The sequence below is a fragment of the Pagrus pagrus genome (assembly GCF_965226575.1).
Source record: "Pagrus pagrus genome assembly, chromosome: 24".
NCBI classification, from domain to species: domain Eukaryota; kingdom Metazoa; phylum Chordata; class Actinopteri; order Spariformes; family Sparidae; genus Pagrus; species Pagrus pagrus.
Window position 1 is genome coordinate 18311980 of NC_140206.1, and position 16002 is coordinate 18327981.

The following is a 16002-nucleotide window of genomic DNA, read 5'->3' on the forward strand; positions in this document are numbered from 1 at the left end:
GACATGAACGTGCACGGAGCGGGTGGAATATCGCGTAGTCTGATGATTATTAACGCGTTTCCGTCTCTGTTTAACTAGCTAATGTGCGAGCATGCAGTGTGTATATCAGAGATGTGTGGCGTGTATGTGTGATATGCGAGCGGAGTAGCTAGGCTAAGCTAGCGGTGCGTTCACTGCCTCATACAGAGTGAGGTGTCACTATGTGGCGGCGCTCAGTGAGGTCGGTGTTACGGGGAGCACAGGTCTTCCACGGGGTTCTCAGCACAGCTCAGCCTGTCAACACCGTCAGGTCCAGACTGAGTGGGTCCTGTTGCAGCGTTTCAGGGAAGAACTGGATCAGACCCAGCGGGTTTGACACGGGTTTGAAGACTTTCAACAGCCTGACCAAACAGAAAGAACCTCTCATTCTGACAAGAGAGGGGGTAGCTACCTGGTATGGAATATTGTTAAAGGATTGATTATATAAGGGCTGGGCAATATATCAATATTATATTGTTACCGTGATATGATACTATATATGCCAACACATAAGTATTGAAAATTGTTTTTTTAAGATGGCATTACATTAAAGTGATGTTATGTTCTGAACTGTTCTACCTGTTCCAGTAATTGCCTTTACCCAATTAGTCATTCAATCCTGTGGGCAATTTGCCATTTTTTAGTAGACCCCTATTAAAAAATGACATGGTTAAAAGATGAATCCTTTTTTTCATTACTTACTAACACACTGGCTCATGGTTCTTTTGCTTTTTGTGTCCAGAGCCATGTTCAAACAACCAATAAGTTGTGAGCAAAATAACCAAAGTTAATCTCCCTTGTTAACCAGAGGGAATGCATTCTGGTCGTTTTGCTGAGCAGGGGGCTGCCAACCCCCCGCATCCCCCCTCAAAGCACATAATGATTATATCCCAATTACTCCTGATTATTCAACAGAAATCTCATTGTGTTGATATTGTGTAAAAGTGAAGTGAAAGTATACATCCATAGCTGCACAATAACACGGTATTGTTATGTGTTGTGCCTCAGGTACAGCTGTGGACCCACCGTGTACGACCACGCCCACCTGGGTCATGCATGGTATTGATATAAACACTTCTACTTCATGTACAAGCCAAAAATTGTAAAATGTGACTGAGCTAAACTGATTTTTTCATGTCACAGCTCTTATGTCAGGTTTGATATCCTGCAGAGGATTTTGTCCAAGATGTTTGGGATCACTGTCATCCATGCTATGGTCATCACTGACATCGATGACAAAATCATCAAAAGAAGTTGGGAGGTAAGATGTCAGGAGTGCAGACACCTCTCATGATTCTTATGACTGTTGTTTTCATTTGCTTGGTTGAAAACATGCTTTGTTCCCCTTGTTTGACAGGAAAATGTTTCCCCGTCCATCATATCTTTAATGTATGAGGATGAATTCAAGAAGGATATGCTGTCATTAAAGGTTTGGACATCATAGTTGATATATTCTTTCATTTTAGTTTCAGATTTAGTTTACTGCCTACTTTGGCTCACACTGATGTTAAAGTCTTTATCTATAAACATGTCTTTGCCATCGTTTTTTAGGTGACTCCTCCTGCAGTGTATCTACGAGTCACGGAGAATGTGCATCATATTGTTGCGTTTATCGAGAGGATCATTCAAAATGGACACGCTTATGCTACGAAAGAAGGTGAATATTTGGGAGGTCATATTAATGTCTTTATCCCCACAGTACCTGAGTCAACATCTGTAAAAACTGCTGTGGTTGCAGGTGATGTGTTTTTTGACATCCAGTCCATTGGTGATCGTTATGGCAAGTTTGGGGGAGCTGTGGATTCTCAGGGAGAGCCTGGTAAGAGTTTCTGTCTGCTTCAGCTAGTTTCAGTCATTTTGTTATATTATTGGACAGACCTGTGTTTTCTTTTCCGGATTTGAGAGACCTTTTTTGGAGGTTTATATTCCCCTTCAGATTTCTTGACCTCAATATGTTCATTCTCAACCGTAAAGGAGAACAAGAACAACTCTATCTAGCACTTCTGTTAATATGGAAACTACTTTTTATGACTATTTAAGTCTTGTTTTCATAGTTGTAGCATCAGCTCTTAAACCATTACCTAGTGACAGAATTAATTCTATGTTTCTGTTTTGATGTCTTCCATTTTCATTGTCATCAATCAGAGCTCTGGCCATTAAAGAAAAAGACTATCCAAAAATGGAAAGTCAGTCATTATCCACTCACCCCCACGTCAGATGGAAAGTCTGTGGAAGTTTCATAGTCCATTAAACATTTCGGGGACTTCACAGCTCCCAAAATGCTTCAACGTTGCCGCATTCTCCTAAACAACTGAAGTAGCTGGGGACTTGTTTTAAAAACAGGATATAAACATGAAATGGCTCCATACAGCTTGTCCGGCATAATCCAAGTCTCTGGAAGCTCCGAGATCTTATATTAATTTGAAAAGACATAGACAGAGATTTTTACAGTCCCCAGCTACCTCAGTTGTTCAGGAGAATGCTGCAACGCTCTTTTGCTGTAAAGCTCCAGACATGTTTTGTGACTTTCCATCATCATAGGGGTGAGTCGACAATGACTGAATTTTTATTTTGGGTGAACTTATCCTTTAAATGTTGTGAAATGGGGCTTTTTGGGACCCGTCCACACTGATAACAGGCACTGCTGGTTTTGTAATAGGCAGACTATAAGTTATAATTACTAACTGACAACAAATGGACGATTCTCCAGGCAACACGAATAAACGAGACGCGAGGGATTTTGCTCTTTGGAAGCCATCCAAACCTCAGGAACCGTACTGGGAATCTCCGTGGGGCAGAGGACGACCTGGCTGGCATATTGAATGCTCTACCATCGCTAGGTTTGGATTTACAGCACCCTGTCTGCTTCATTTACTATTATTCTGTATGTTAGTCATCGTCATGGTGTTTGTGATCACCAGACAAAATGTGCAGTCAGGTAAGGTCAATATGGTCTCCTGGAACTTATGACGTACTCTATAGTTGTGTTGTCTCTGTGCTGGTTTCAGCTCAGTGTTTGGGAGTCAGCTGGATATCCACTCTGGAGGTATTGACCTGGCATTTCCTCACCATGAGAATGAGGTTGCTCAGAGTGAAGCCTATCACCAGTGTGGCCAGTGGGCAAACTACTTCCTCCACTCAGGTAAATCCCTCTAAAGTGCTAATAAACCACGTTGGAACAGGCTTTTAAACACTGAGGAATCATGTTAATTCTGTCTGGGGGGCGAAGGTTTATCAGAAGGACTCATTTATACCCGGCTTTAATATATAATCAGCATTTAAATAGACCACCCAGGTCATAGGGTTGGGTATCATTTAGTGACTGTGGTTGTGCTTATTAAAATGTTTTTTATCGAATCCTGGTTTCTGTTCTGACATGAGAGTAAAAATCAAAATAAGCTTTATTTTCAGCAGATTTAGACAGATGTTAATAGTACATTCTCAAGAGTGTCAAATAAAATGTCATTCATCTCATTTACTGTATATCAGACAGGAAATTATTGTAAACACTGTGCTTTTATTTTGAAGGAGTCGTATCAAGTCTTAAATAAAGATCTTCTTTGTGTTTGGAATAAGTTCTACTCCTAATTAGCAGAGCAAGTTTGGATTTTCTATGAATATTTATGTTTCCTGCCGACATAGTTACTATCACATTCTTCACTGAACTGTCAATCCTTGCATACACTTTCCTCCCCATCATACTGTCAGAAGGCACTGTAACACTGTTCTGATGATCATCATCATGCTTCAGTCATAGCACCAGCTATGATAAGAATAATAATATTAAATTGAATTATATCCCTGTCCTCTATTTTCAACTAAACCTTTGTGTGAACTCTGATCACTGCTACACAACTCTGCATATGTCAAGTGGCTTCCTCTCGGAAGATTGCAGATGTTAGTGTTTCTGGTTTTGAATACATGCCCCTGATTGGTTGTTCTTGTTTCAGGGCACTTACACCTGAAAGGCAGCGCAGAGAAAATGTCCAAATCTTTAAAGAACTACATTACCATCAAGGTAAAGTCATCATGAATTATTCATCGTTGAGCAACTAAATAAATGACTGTGTTTTCCATAATGTGTGATAAAGTTTATGTCTTTATTGTCTGCCATCAGGATTTCCTGCAGTCTTACTCTGCCAATGAATTCCGGATGTTTTGTCTTTTGGCCAGATACAGATCAGGTGAGGAAATTCATGAAGCTGCTCTTTTTTTTTTTCTTTTTTTGACTTCTTGCTTTACATGAAATGTGATATGAAGGCATAACAGGAAATTAAATCGTTAAAAAGGACACTCTGATTCCATATAAGTAAAGTAGATATTTTTTTTCCAAATTGGTGTGTATGGTGTAATGGAGCACATGACATGAGAGACGTGAGTTTGGTGAAACGGCTGGTGATGAAGATGGTCTCCATTTTTAAAGTGTCATTATGTAGAAATTGTCATTTTGTGTAATTTCACACCCCCCACAGTTTTGTAAATACAAATCCCAGGTCTGTAATAATTTGTCAGGCGCTAACTACAAAGCAAACTCTACAACTCTTACATCACAACAATGTTATGTCTTGAAAACATGTATCTTAAAGGTCTGCATGGGTCTCCAGTTTCCTCCCCCATCAAAACATGTACACTAGGTTAATTCTCCAGTCCGTGCCCTTGACCAAGATGTGGAGTTGGTCCCCGGGTGTGTGTGCCGCCCACCGCTCCCTCAGGATGGCTTAAATGCAGAGTTCCAGTTTCACTGTGTTGTAAATAATATTATATGTGACTAAATAAAGGTTCTTCTTCTTCTTGAAGTAAATATGTATGTAACGCTGTGACACTATCCTCCCACTGAAGTTGCATAGCGCCAAAACAAGTGATAGGTGTGCGGAGTCGCTGAGACTGAGACACCATTCACCCTATTACAAGACACGGTACCATCAAAATGAATTTGAAGCTGCTATCTTAAGGTTAAACAGTTAAATAATGTAGATTTAAGTAATGTCAGAGAGTGGGCGGGAATGATTGATGTAACCGAATGTAAATAACCAGTGAGAAAACTAGCTAATTATTGCAGTGGACTCCAGAGCCCCCACAGTGATGGGGCAGGATGTTGACCATGTCTTGATTGATACATTGATGGCAGTGAGATTTTACTATGGTGTCTTCACAGCTATTGACTACAGCGACAGCAGCATGTCGGAGGCTCGGACCTCTCTGGGAACCATCTCCACCTTCATCCACGATGCTCAGGCCTACATGAAGGGTCAGCTGCAGTGTTCAGCTGTACAGGAAGCTTTTCTCTGGGAGAGGTAATAACAGTATGATCTACTCATCCATGCTGTCATTTATCTTCTTTTATCTTATTTGTCTTCATCATGTTTGTTGCAGTTTCTGCCATACAGTAGAGTACCTAAATATACTGTATGAGAAGTTATCAACTCTATTCTATGTGTAAGAGTAAACCTGATTAAAAGAAGTACACTCACCTCTGCTTCTGAGTTGGGTGGCCAGGTACGACAACACATGTCCCATACAGACACTGAGAAACACCCATTTGATTTGTATCACTATGAAATTGAAAGATAACGGGAGAAAAGAGTTCAAATAGGGAAAGGTGGAAATTGGGAGTATTGGCAGGTATGGTTTAATTTTGAGCCAGTAGTTTTGATCTATGGATTATGGCTAACAAGTGGCTGCAGGTTTGATGTGGAGTGATGACATGCTGTCACAGGACGAAGCTGTCAACATTCATATTCAAAACACATCATTTTGAGAATAAGGTTGTGTGTGTTGGCTTAGACTTTGCCTCTACGGAACATCTTATTCTTTCAAGTAACTAAATTAAGTTAATATTTACTATATTTGTGTTTTACCTGACTGCTAGAACGTGTCCTCTTGTGTTCTTTCAGGCTGGCTGAGACTAAATCCAGCATTGTGAAAGCACTGGCAGAAGACTTTGATACCCCACGAGCCATCAGTGCTTTGATGAATATGATTTATCACGGAAATTGTCAGCTGCAGCCTGTGTCAAAGGTAAAAGATTACGTGAACATAAACAGACTGCACTTCTTCCTCGTTTAGAACAAGCCTTACCAGTAGTGGAGCAAAAATGTAATGTAAAAAGGATATGGGACAGTCCTCACTTCACTTATAACCAGCTCTGAGTTCTCACGTACACAGTATCCTTCTGTTTACACAGAAGTTGTCCTTTTGACTGTTGTTTATGTAATCATTAGATAAGTTCTCATGTAAAATTGTGTCCACGGCCGTATGACTAACTGACTGGCATCCTCAGAAGATTTAGAGATTTAAATATCAGTGACACAGAAAGTTTATTGCACAATGAGTCATGAGCTCAGACATTTCTGGTGCTTTGGAGAGTGCTTCATTCAGTGACAGTTTAGATAGTTTTAAAGTTAAACTAAGTGGTTGGCACAATAGTGGGATATGAAGAGAGCAGAATAATTGAGAAATGTGCACATTAGAAAGACATAATCATAGGTAACAGTTCCTCATTATATCAAGTGATGATTTAATAAAGAAAAGTTAATTTATTGAATGTCCCAATCAAATATGACTCATAAGAAATGTCATGTAAATATCAACCTTGAATTTAAAAGCATGAGCACGCAGTGTAACTAAACTACACATTTATCTCACTGTATTATATCACACAGTGACATCTAATGTGGCACTTGTGTGTGTGTTGTGTGCCTGTTCAGTCCGACGGAGCGGCCCGGAGTCCTGCAGTGTTTGCAGCGATGACCAGCTACATCAGAGATGTCCTGGATGTGTTTGGGATCGATCTGCTGCACAGTAAGGTGAGAACTTCAGAAAAACAGACACATTTTTGTCATTTTTTTAGATTCTCAACTGGCAGCAGGACGGTGTACGTCGGATTTAAACAAATCCAATGTATGTGTGCGTTCACGGTAATGAAGGAGCATGCCACCCAGTGCAACAGAGAAATAAAATGTACATTATCAGGCTTTGATACAAATGGAAAATACAGAATATCATCAGATTTTTGGGGATTTCAGATTAGAAACAACTGCTCTCCAACATGTCTTCACCTCTGCTGTCCTGTGCAGGAGGCTGATGCGGTGAGTCATGGTGGAAGCCTGGAGGGTGTAGTGGATCAGCTGACCCGTTTCAGAAGTGAAGTTCGAGCGTTCGCACTCGCTCGTCGCGATGCTCCAACCAGTGGATCCACCAACAAACCTGGACTTTACCAGGAAAGAATTCCTCTCCTCAAAGCCTGTGACACCCTCAGAGATGGCCTGGCACCCTTTGGTGTGCTGATAAAGGTATGTTGGGTGGTTACACTACACTGATGTCAAATATTACAGTTTACCGGGAGACTGGACTTATTTATGTGTCATGTTTTCAGGATAGAGGAGCTACCTCGACGTGGGAGATAACTCAGAGCAGACAGAGAGTCCAGGATAAAGACCAGGAGACATCCAGCTGAAATCCACGTCAGCCTCTGAGATTGACTCTTAATTTTAAGCTCGGGGACTCAGTTAAACTTCTTCAACAGAAAGACTTTAGGAAAACAAGAGACCAAATCGTCATGATTTCATAACAACAGAAACTAATTACAGGTTAAATGCCTGATGTGCCTGTCGTCAGTGTATGAACTCTCATATTCTATGTTTCATAAGTCAGAAGTTGGCGTGTTGAAGATTGAAGATGAATTGAATTATTATGCAGTACAAGATTGTATAATGAACTTTTGTTGTGTTTCCCCAAGCTACATACACACAAAAAATACAGACTAATCATTTGTTAATAAAAATGTCAGAATAAGCCAAATAAATGATTCATGGTGGAGTGTGAAGATGAATTGAGGAGTCTCAGCCTGAGGAAAGAAGCTGCTCTGTAGACACTTCAGCAGGGTAAACAACATTACCTTGAGGTGGGTGTTATCTTTGAATATTGTCACGCCGCAACACAAACTTTGATCTTAACGCTAACTGAAAATGAGACGCGAGTGTCCCACACATGCACAAGGAGGTGGAGATGTGTTAATATTTAACAAGCAGTTACTCTATTCATTGAAATCTGCAGAGTCATTCCTGCAGCTGCAGATACTGTGTGGGCCTGGTCTTTAACAGCGTCCTTGATTTCTAATATCAAGTATCATATCAGTCCTGAAAAAAACATCTGTCGATCCCTAATCTGTTCCACTGCGCCCAGCCATTTGAAACAACTTAGCATACAGTACAGACCAAAAGTTTGGACACACCTTCTCATTCAAAGAGTTTTCTTTATTTTCATGACTATGAAAATTGTAGATTCACACTGAAGGCATCAAAACTATGAATTAACACGTGGAATTATATACTTAACAAAAAAGTGTGAAACAACTGAAAATATGTCTTATATTCTAGGTTCTTCAAAGTAGCCACCTTTTGCTTTGATTACTGCTTCGCACACTCTTGGCATTCTCTTGATGAGCTTCAAGAGGTAGTCACCTGAAATGGTCTTCCAACAGTCTTGAAGGAGTTCCCAGAGATGCTTAGCACTTGTTGGCCCTTTTGCCTTCACTCTGCAGTCCAGCTCACCCCAAACCATCTCGATTGGGTTCAGGTCCGGTGACTGTGGAGGCCAGGTCATCTGGCGCAGCACCCCATCACTCTCCTTCTTGGTCAAATAGCCCTTACACAGCCTGGAGGTGTGTTTAGGGTCATTGTCCTGTTGAAAAATAAATGATGGTCCAACTAAACGCAAACCGGATGGAATAGCATGCCGCTGCAAGATGCTGTGGTAGCCATGCTGGTTCAGTATGCCTTCAATTTTGAATAAATCCCCAACAGTGTCACCAGCAAAGCACCCCCACACCATCACACCTCCTCCTCCATGCTTCACGGTGGGAACCAGGCATGTAGAGTCCATCCGTTCACCTTTTCTGCGTCGCACAAAGACACGGTGGTTGGAACCAAAGATCTCAAATTTGGACTCATCAGACCAAAGCACAGATTTCCACTGGTCTAATGTCCATTCCTTGTGTTCTTTAGCCCAAACAAGTCTCTTCTGCTTGTTGCCTGTCCTTAGCAGTGGTTTCCTAGCAGCTATTCTACCATGAAGGCCTGATTCACACAGTCTCCTCTTAACAGTTGTTCTAGAGATGTGTCTGCTGCTAGAACTCTGTGTGGCATTGACCTGGTCTCTAATCTGAGCTGCTGTTAACCTGCGATTTCTGAGGCTGGTGACTCGGATGAACTTATCCTCCGCAGCAGAGGTGACTCTTGGTCTTCCTTTCCTGGGGCGGTCCTCATGTGAGCCAGTTTCTTTGTAGCGCTTGATGGTTTTTGCGACTGCACTTGGGGACACTTTCAAAGTTTTCCCAATTTTTCGGACTGACTGACCTTCATTTCTTAAAGTAATGATGGCCACTCGTTTTTCTTTACTGAGCTGCTTTTTTCTTGCCATAATACAAATTCTAACAGTCTATTCAGTAGGACTATCAGCTGTGTATCCACCTGACTTCTGCACAACACAACTGATGGTCCCAACCCCATTTATAAGGCAAGAAATCCCACTTATTAAACCTGACAGGGCACACCTGTGAAGTGAAAACCATTTCAGGTGACTACCTCTTGAAGCTCATCAAGAGAATGCAGAGTGTGTGCAAAGCAGTAATCAGAGAAAAAGGTGGCTACTTTGAAGAAACTAGAATATAAGGCGTATTTTCAGTTGTTTTACACTTTTTTGTTAAGTACATATTTCCACATGTGTTAATTCATAGTTTTGATGCCTTCAGTGTGAATCTACAATGTCAATAGTCATGAAAAGAAAGGAAACTCATTGAATGAGAAGGTGTGTCCAAACTTTTGGTCTGTACTGTAAATGATCAAAGAGCTTCTTTGGTGGATGAACTGTCACAAGTAGCCTGTCTGCTGCTTGTTAACCATGGCTACAGCTGGACAATGCAGGTTCAAAGCTCATTTATTTGTCATTCTATAATGCAAGTTGTAGTCCCAACACAAAAAAACTGTTATGGTGGGGTTTTGAGGATGAGTTAAGGAGTCTCAGTCTCAGGAAAGAAGCATCACATCACATCTGCTACAGTAAACTCTTAGCACAGCCTATAAAACTTCAGTTTATTCCAGCAGTCCAGATCCTGCTTCAAAACTTCATTTAAAACCCAACTCTCTCTGTAAAAACTTTCAGAATATAGATAAATATAAAGCTGGGAAGGTTGGTGTGTATGTACTACTGAATTGGAAAAAAAAACAAATTTTGAGAAAACAGCCTTTAAAGATGTGCATTTTAAAATTCCATACATTTTTCGACAACAAAAAAAAAAGAATTACGGTTAAAGATTTTACCAATTTTAACCATTAAACGTTGCATTTAAATTACTGACATTAAGACAGTTATTTTTGTATTACAAGTTTTCAGATTTTTTATGTTATATTTAAAGAGGCTGTCTCATTATATATGTGCTACTTTGTATTAATGCCCAGAACAGAAATCTGCACTAAAATCTAAATGTGTATTTTGGATGTTTTCTTTCAAACATGTTATGAGAGCAAAATTGCATAATGACCAGTGCATCAAAAATGAGTACCGGTAATTAATTAGTACATTTTGTCCGTTTGCAGATCCTGTACGTCATAATCTCAACAAAAGTCACGTCACAGTAAACCAAACCAAACTCAGACAAAAATATGAATCTCAAACTTGAATCTTTCCACATATTTACTTTTTTCCTCACAACAATGCAAAGTCACTGCTGTCATGTTGATGGGCTTGATAATTTAATGTCATACACAGTCTAGTATGTGCTTATCACCAGCAGCTGAGGGAAACTGTCACACAGCTTGGAGTCTTGACCATTTTTCAGAAGTCTCATGAAACGTGTCCATCAGGCGGTGCTGCGGGTCTCAGGCATCAGGTTGATCAGGGAGTTACTGGCCTGAGCCAGTTCTGTGATGGACACTCTCCCTCTCTGTCTGATGAACTGAGCCACTGAGTCCAGCTCCTCTGGAGTGATGGAGATAAACTTTCCTCTGTCATCAATCACTCCTGCAAGAAACATACAGCATATTATATCATACAGGATACAGTAGTGATAAAAAGTAATATGTGTAGAATCCTGATTTTACAAAGATAGATATACTGTTCAATCACTTTATTAGAAAAATGAATCGTACACACGAAAAAGTGGACTTTCCACGCAGGTTTCCCGATGTATAAAGATCCACAGGCAGTGAGACTGTGTACTGGTACACATCTTTAACACCATGCACACAGTCTCTTCAGTCAGTTTAGTGTGATGTCGGAGTTGGCAAAAAAGTGAAGAAAAGTGAATTTGTGTAACATTTTATTGAGAGCTGTTCTTTTCACTCAATTGTGTTAGGAATACACCTATAGTTTAAAACACCTTCACTATGATCACACAGTGATGCTCCAGTTGTTAATCTTTTTTCACTGTCTTTTGTTAATATGTTTGTCAGTATGCATTATGATAATTATAATGAGAATGATCTTTATGTAAATGAAGGTTCTTTTCCTGTATTACTGGGGAGTAAGAATACCTTCAGGTGTGACCTATTACCAGGTCCTTTAAACTGCTCTATATAATAAGGGGTGTAGCCGTGCGTCATGGCTGTGCCACATGATACAGTGGCTGCTTTGGAGTTGCTAGAGGACATTGCCAATGCACAATTTAGGCAATATCAACTTTTAAGGGACCATACTGATTTTCTGGCTCACAGTGATGACTGCAAATCAAGCGGAGACAGCACATGGATCCCTTCTCCTCGCACATGATCACAGGATGTGCATCCATCTCTGGATGCACATCTTGGCCTATCGCTTGAAATGAGACTACTGTTTTTTTTACCTCCTCCAGAGTCCATTGCTCCGAACTCATGGTGTTCACCACTTCTGTCACTTTCTGCCTTTCCACCTGCTTTAATTTGTTGCTTATGCCACAACTTAGGCCTCCAAATAATACTTGTTTTCATCAGTCAACAATCTGTAAAATTACACTTCTTCTTCTTCAACTGCTTATTTGTTTCTGTCGCCATTTCTCCTTAAAACTAAACTGGCCTTTTATATGCCAACCAGGGAATTGTGGGTGTATTTGAAGCCATTTATAGTAAATTGTGTGGATGATCAGGCTCGTGCACGTGCATACAATTTCAGCATGACTGAGATGTATGAGGAAGAGACACATGGATGCATGTTTCCTGTTTCGTGTGTACACAGATTTCTACAACTAAATACACAGAGCTTAATATGCTTGGCCCCTGGTCACACTTACCTGTGAGGGAGCCTTCAGCCAACAGGTCCTGCAGTCTGCTAATGGCATCCTGTGTCCTCATTCCAAAATGAGAAGCCAAGTCCTCTAAGAGAACCACCTTAGAGGTCTGCAGGTCAGAGGAGACATTGTTTAATACACTGTGTTGAGATACTTCACTACAGTTTGGAGTGTGCAGAGTGTGTCAGCTCTCACCTCGATGTACTGGATGAATTCTTGCAGCAGGTTGCGTGACTGAGAGTAGAGAAGACATGCACTATAAATATACTTAAAATGCATTATTATAGAGGAACTGGAATGTTATAATGATGTGAGACCTGGTCTTCAGTGAGCTGCTCCGCCTCTCCCTGGTCTTCTACGACAAAGGACGCTTTGAGTTTTAAGTACTCCTCCTCGTCCCTTCTCTCCTGCTCCTCTTTAGCGCGGCGCTCGTCCTCCTCCTGAATAAACACCAACACATAGTCTCAGCATCTCCTCGTATGAACACACAGGGAGGAGACAAGCTGCCAAGAGGTGCGAGTGTGTGACCTGTCTCTGTTCCAGTTGTCGTTCTCTCTCGTCCTCCTGGCGTCTTTCCTGCTCTCTGAGCTCCTGCATCTTCTTCCTCTCCTCTCTCTCCTCCATCTCCGCCTGTTTTAGGGGTTTTAAAACATCAACAGTAATATGAAGGAATCCGCAGGTTGTTGTTGTTAACAACTTGCTGTAAACGGCAAACTGATCTGAAATTAAAGGATTCCACACAAATTAGGTAAAATATAAATAAAAGGTGGGGAGTCCCATGGGACACACTGCTAAAAATAATCTACTTTATTTTGTCACTTCCAGTGTGACTATATACTCGAAGCCAGCTCACAATCAGTGAGCAGTGTGGACCTCTCACCTCTCTCTGGGCTTTCTTGGCCTGTTTCTCCTCCAGCTTCTTCTGCCTCTTGGCTCCAACTTTTGCTGTTGGCTGGAAATTCTGCTGCTCCACCTCTTCTCCCTGCTCAGGCTGCTCCTCTGAAATCAACAGCACACTTGTTACATGTTTTTTTTACATCACACAATATATTATATATATATATATATATATATAACTTTTACTTTTGACATATGACATTTTACTCTTTGAGTAATGAACTTGCAAATTCTAAAGACAGTTCGGGAGCTTTTTTTTCCATGATTGGAAAACTGTACGTAGGAACCCTATCGATCTGTTCTGCAACTTTTTTTGGTTCCATTCATTCTGAATTTGCCTCAATTCACTCATTTCATGCATTTTTGAATGAGGAGTGGCCCATGTCAGCAGTCCAGTGTGAGCAGTTCAAACACAAGCTGAGCAGAGGCTGATTACGAAATATGAAACAAGGTTTATGCACGAATGTTCCACATTTTAAAGTTCATGTGATGACATTATCACAATCATATACATTAACAGCTTATTAAAATCAAACAGAGTTATTAGCAACAGTGTTTACCAGGTTCCACAGCTTCTCTCAGTGGTTGTCGGTGGGCCATCACTGCAGCAAGGTTCCTCCTCCTGCGAGGCATACCGGCTCCTCGCTCCTCTGCTGCTGGCTGAGGGGGCCTTGCCGCCCGGATAACATCCCTCTGCTGCTCCTCATCAGCTGAGCATAGAGAGGGCACAAAACATATCACACTCTGTCTGTGCAATACACGTCACATGTGCAAAGACTGCAAAGGAACAAAGCAGTGGTATCAGATCAGTCAGATCACCTGCAGTGTCCAAACAGTAACTGGGAGCAGAATTAAGAGCTGTGGGATGGCCTGCAATATAGAGGACCAGAACTACTTCAGGCTCGATCAAGGATGGGGAAGTATCATACAAGGCCAAATCCTAATGTCCACTCTTTGAGGCACATTCCTGGTGAGTCTACAAGGGTTTAGTGCTGTCCCACTGCCATATTATCAAGTGAATGAGGGCTATCTCGCAGACATTTTGAGCCTTTTAAATGGCCACTTTCCATAAGTCTGCATATTCTCCAGACTTTGTTTAAGGGAATTATCCACAGCTCATAGCATCGTGATCTGTAAACACGGTGGGGGAGCCTGGAAAAACAACTAAGATATTTCAGATGTCACAGATATATTGGTATCAGTGTAATGCACTGTTATAAAACATGTTTTGGTTGTTGTTGTTGTTACAGGACATAATGCAGAAAAAGTTGCTTGGGATATTGTTTTTAATTATTAAACTACTCAGTGAAGTTTACCGTTTAAGTGTACTGTTGTCAATAAAGTGAATGTAAAATATACTGCCTTCATTACATACACATCTTTGTCACAGGTGTTTGTTGACCATATTTGAGGGATACTTCCACAAATGTGTATTTACATACTACTCAAAATTGATTAGGGACATTGGGATATTTTAGTGTTTCACTTGATTGTTTATTGTGTGACATGTCTGAACGTGTTTTGTGAATATGTTTGGTCCCCAAAAACAATGTAACACGTCATTTGACTTCCATTGCATGTCCATGCACATGCATATATGCACAAATATCCCTAACTACTTTTGAGTAGTGTGTATCCTGTGTCCTGATATCAGTATTGGCCCTACAAATCGAATATCGGTCGGGTTCTGCTTTATACTACTTTTTCACATATGCTCCAGTATTCCCCAAGACCTGTAAGCACACGTTAATGTGTTAAATTTACGGAGTTACCCTTTACTTAAGGACTTAAGGAAATAACACCGGTTCATATGGTCCAGTGGAGCCTCCATTGTTACTGATGGACTGACAGCTGCTGACATTTGAAGTTGCCACAAAAAACTACAGCTGAACCCTGACTCTCCGCTGTCCTCTTTCTACTTACATATTTACCACAAAGTATAAAAAGAAAAGACGAAAATTATATGTAAATTATATGTGCAACGTTACATAACGTATGTTAAAGCACAGCTTGATAAACACTCTGCTAACAGTTAAGTTAACATTAGCTAGCCAACAGAAGTCTGACGTTAGCTCTGAGGCTCCTTACCTTCCTGTGTTTTCCTCCGCACCTTCAACGCAAACACAATCAGGACAATGAGGATAGCAGCAGCTATTAGATACAGAGCTATATCCATAGCTGTCCTGAAATTATACTTTCACTAAATAGAATTATTGTACACGTCTCCCTTAATTTCAAAGTCCAGTTGTGGACCGAGGAGGCCGTGTTGTTCTTCTTCTTCTAATGAATTTCCGGCAGGCTGTACACTGTATAGCGTAGTGCTGCCCTCCACAGGCTGGGGTGTGTTGTGTTCCTATATTTTAGGTACAGGCTAGTTGATTAAAGAGATCTGACTGTTCTGCAATTAGAGTTGGATCTTCATTTCAGATAGAAAGAATTAGAATTAGACATTTTGATCTGCTTCCACATTTCCACACAGATATACTGTCTATGCCTACCTCTAGCTTTGGTGTGGCCAGACCACACTGCCTTAATCTTTAGTCTAGTTAGAACAACAGCCCTTTCTCCTGGCATTTATCATCAGCCTCTTCCTTCAGCCTCTTCCTGCAGAGAGAAATAATACCTACCCCTTTGCTCTTCTTTCCACTCTATTGACACTATTTTTCCTTGAAATGCAAAAGCATTCACATTTTCCCAACAAAACCCTCAGATCACCAGTTTCCCTTAACAGAGATTATTGAGCCAATTTGTCAGAAATGTCATTTCCTTAAATCCCTGAGTCCTTACTTTAGATGTGGTAGCTGCAAAAAGCATAGGCCTAACTGTTC

General features: G+C 40.8%; 2 protein-coding genes across 2 annotated transcripts; one reads left to right on the forward strand and one right to left on the reverse strand.

Moving 5' to 3' along the window:
- Positions 1-36: 36 nt before the first annotated feature.
- On the forward strand, positions 37-7834 carry cars2 (cysteinyl-tRNA synthetase 2, mitochondrial). Its single transcript, XM_084347637.1, is given in 16 exon segments — positions 37-433; positions 1027-1077; positions 1162-1279; positions 1376-1447; positions 1570-1675; positions 1757-1837; positions 2729-2858; positions 3027-3160; positions 3969-4036; positions 4136-4202; positions 5174-5312; positions 5913-6036; positions 6726-6824; positions 7095-7310; positions 7394-7440; positions 7442-7834. Coding segments are annotated over 16 exon segments (1737 nt in total). The 5' UTR covers positions 37-200; the 3' UTR covers positions 7494-7834.
- Positions 7835-10692: 2858 nt separating this feature from the next.
- Positions 10693-15458, reverse strand: ddrgk1 (DDRGK domain containing 1). Its single transcript, XM_084346686.1, has 8 exons — positions 15263-15458; positions 13735-13884; positions 13158-13276; positions 12806-12907; positions 12595-12717; positions 12473-12511; positions 12281-12386; positions 10693-11037 (listed from the first exon to the last, which is right to left on the reverse strand). Exons 1-8 carry the CDS (start codon positions 15348-15350, stop codon positions 10877-10879), a joined length of 888 nt encoding a protein of 295 aa, XP_084202812.1. The 5' UTR covers positions 15351-15458; the 3' UTR covers positions 10693-10876.
- Positions 15459-16002: the final 544 nt, after the last annotated feature.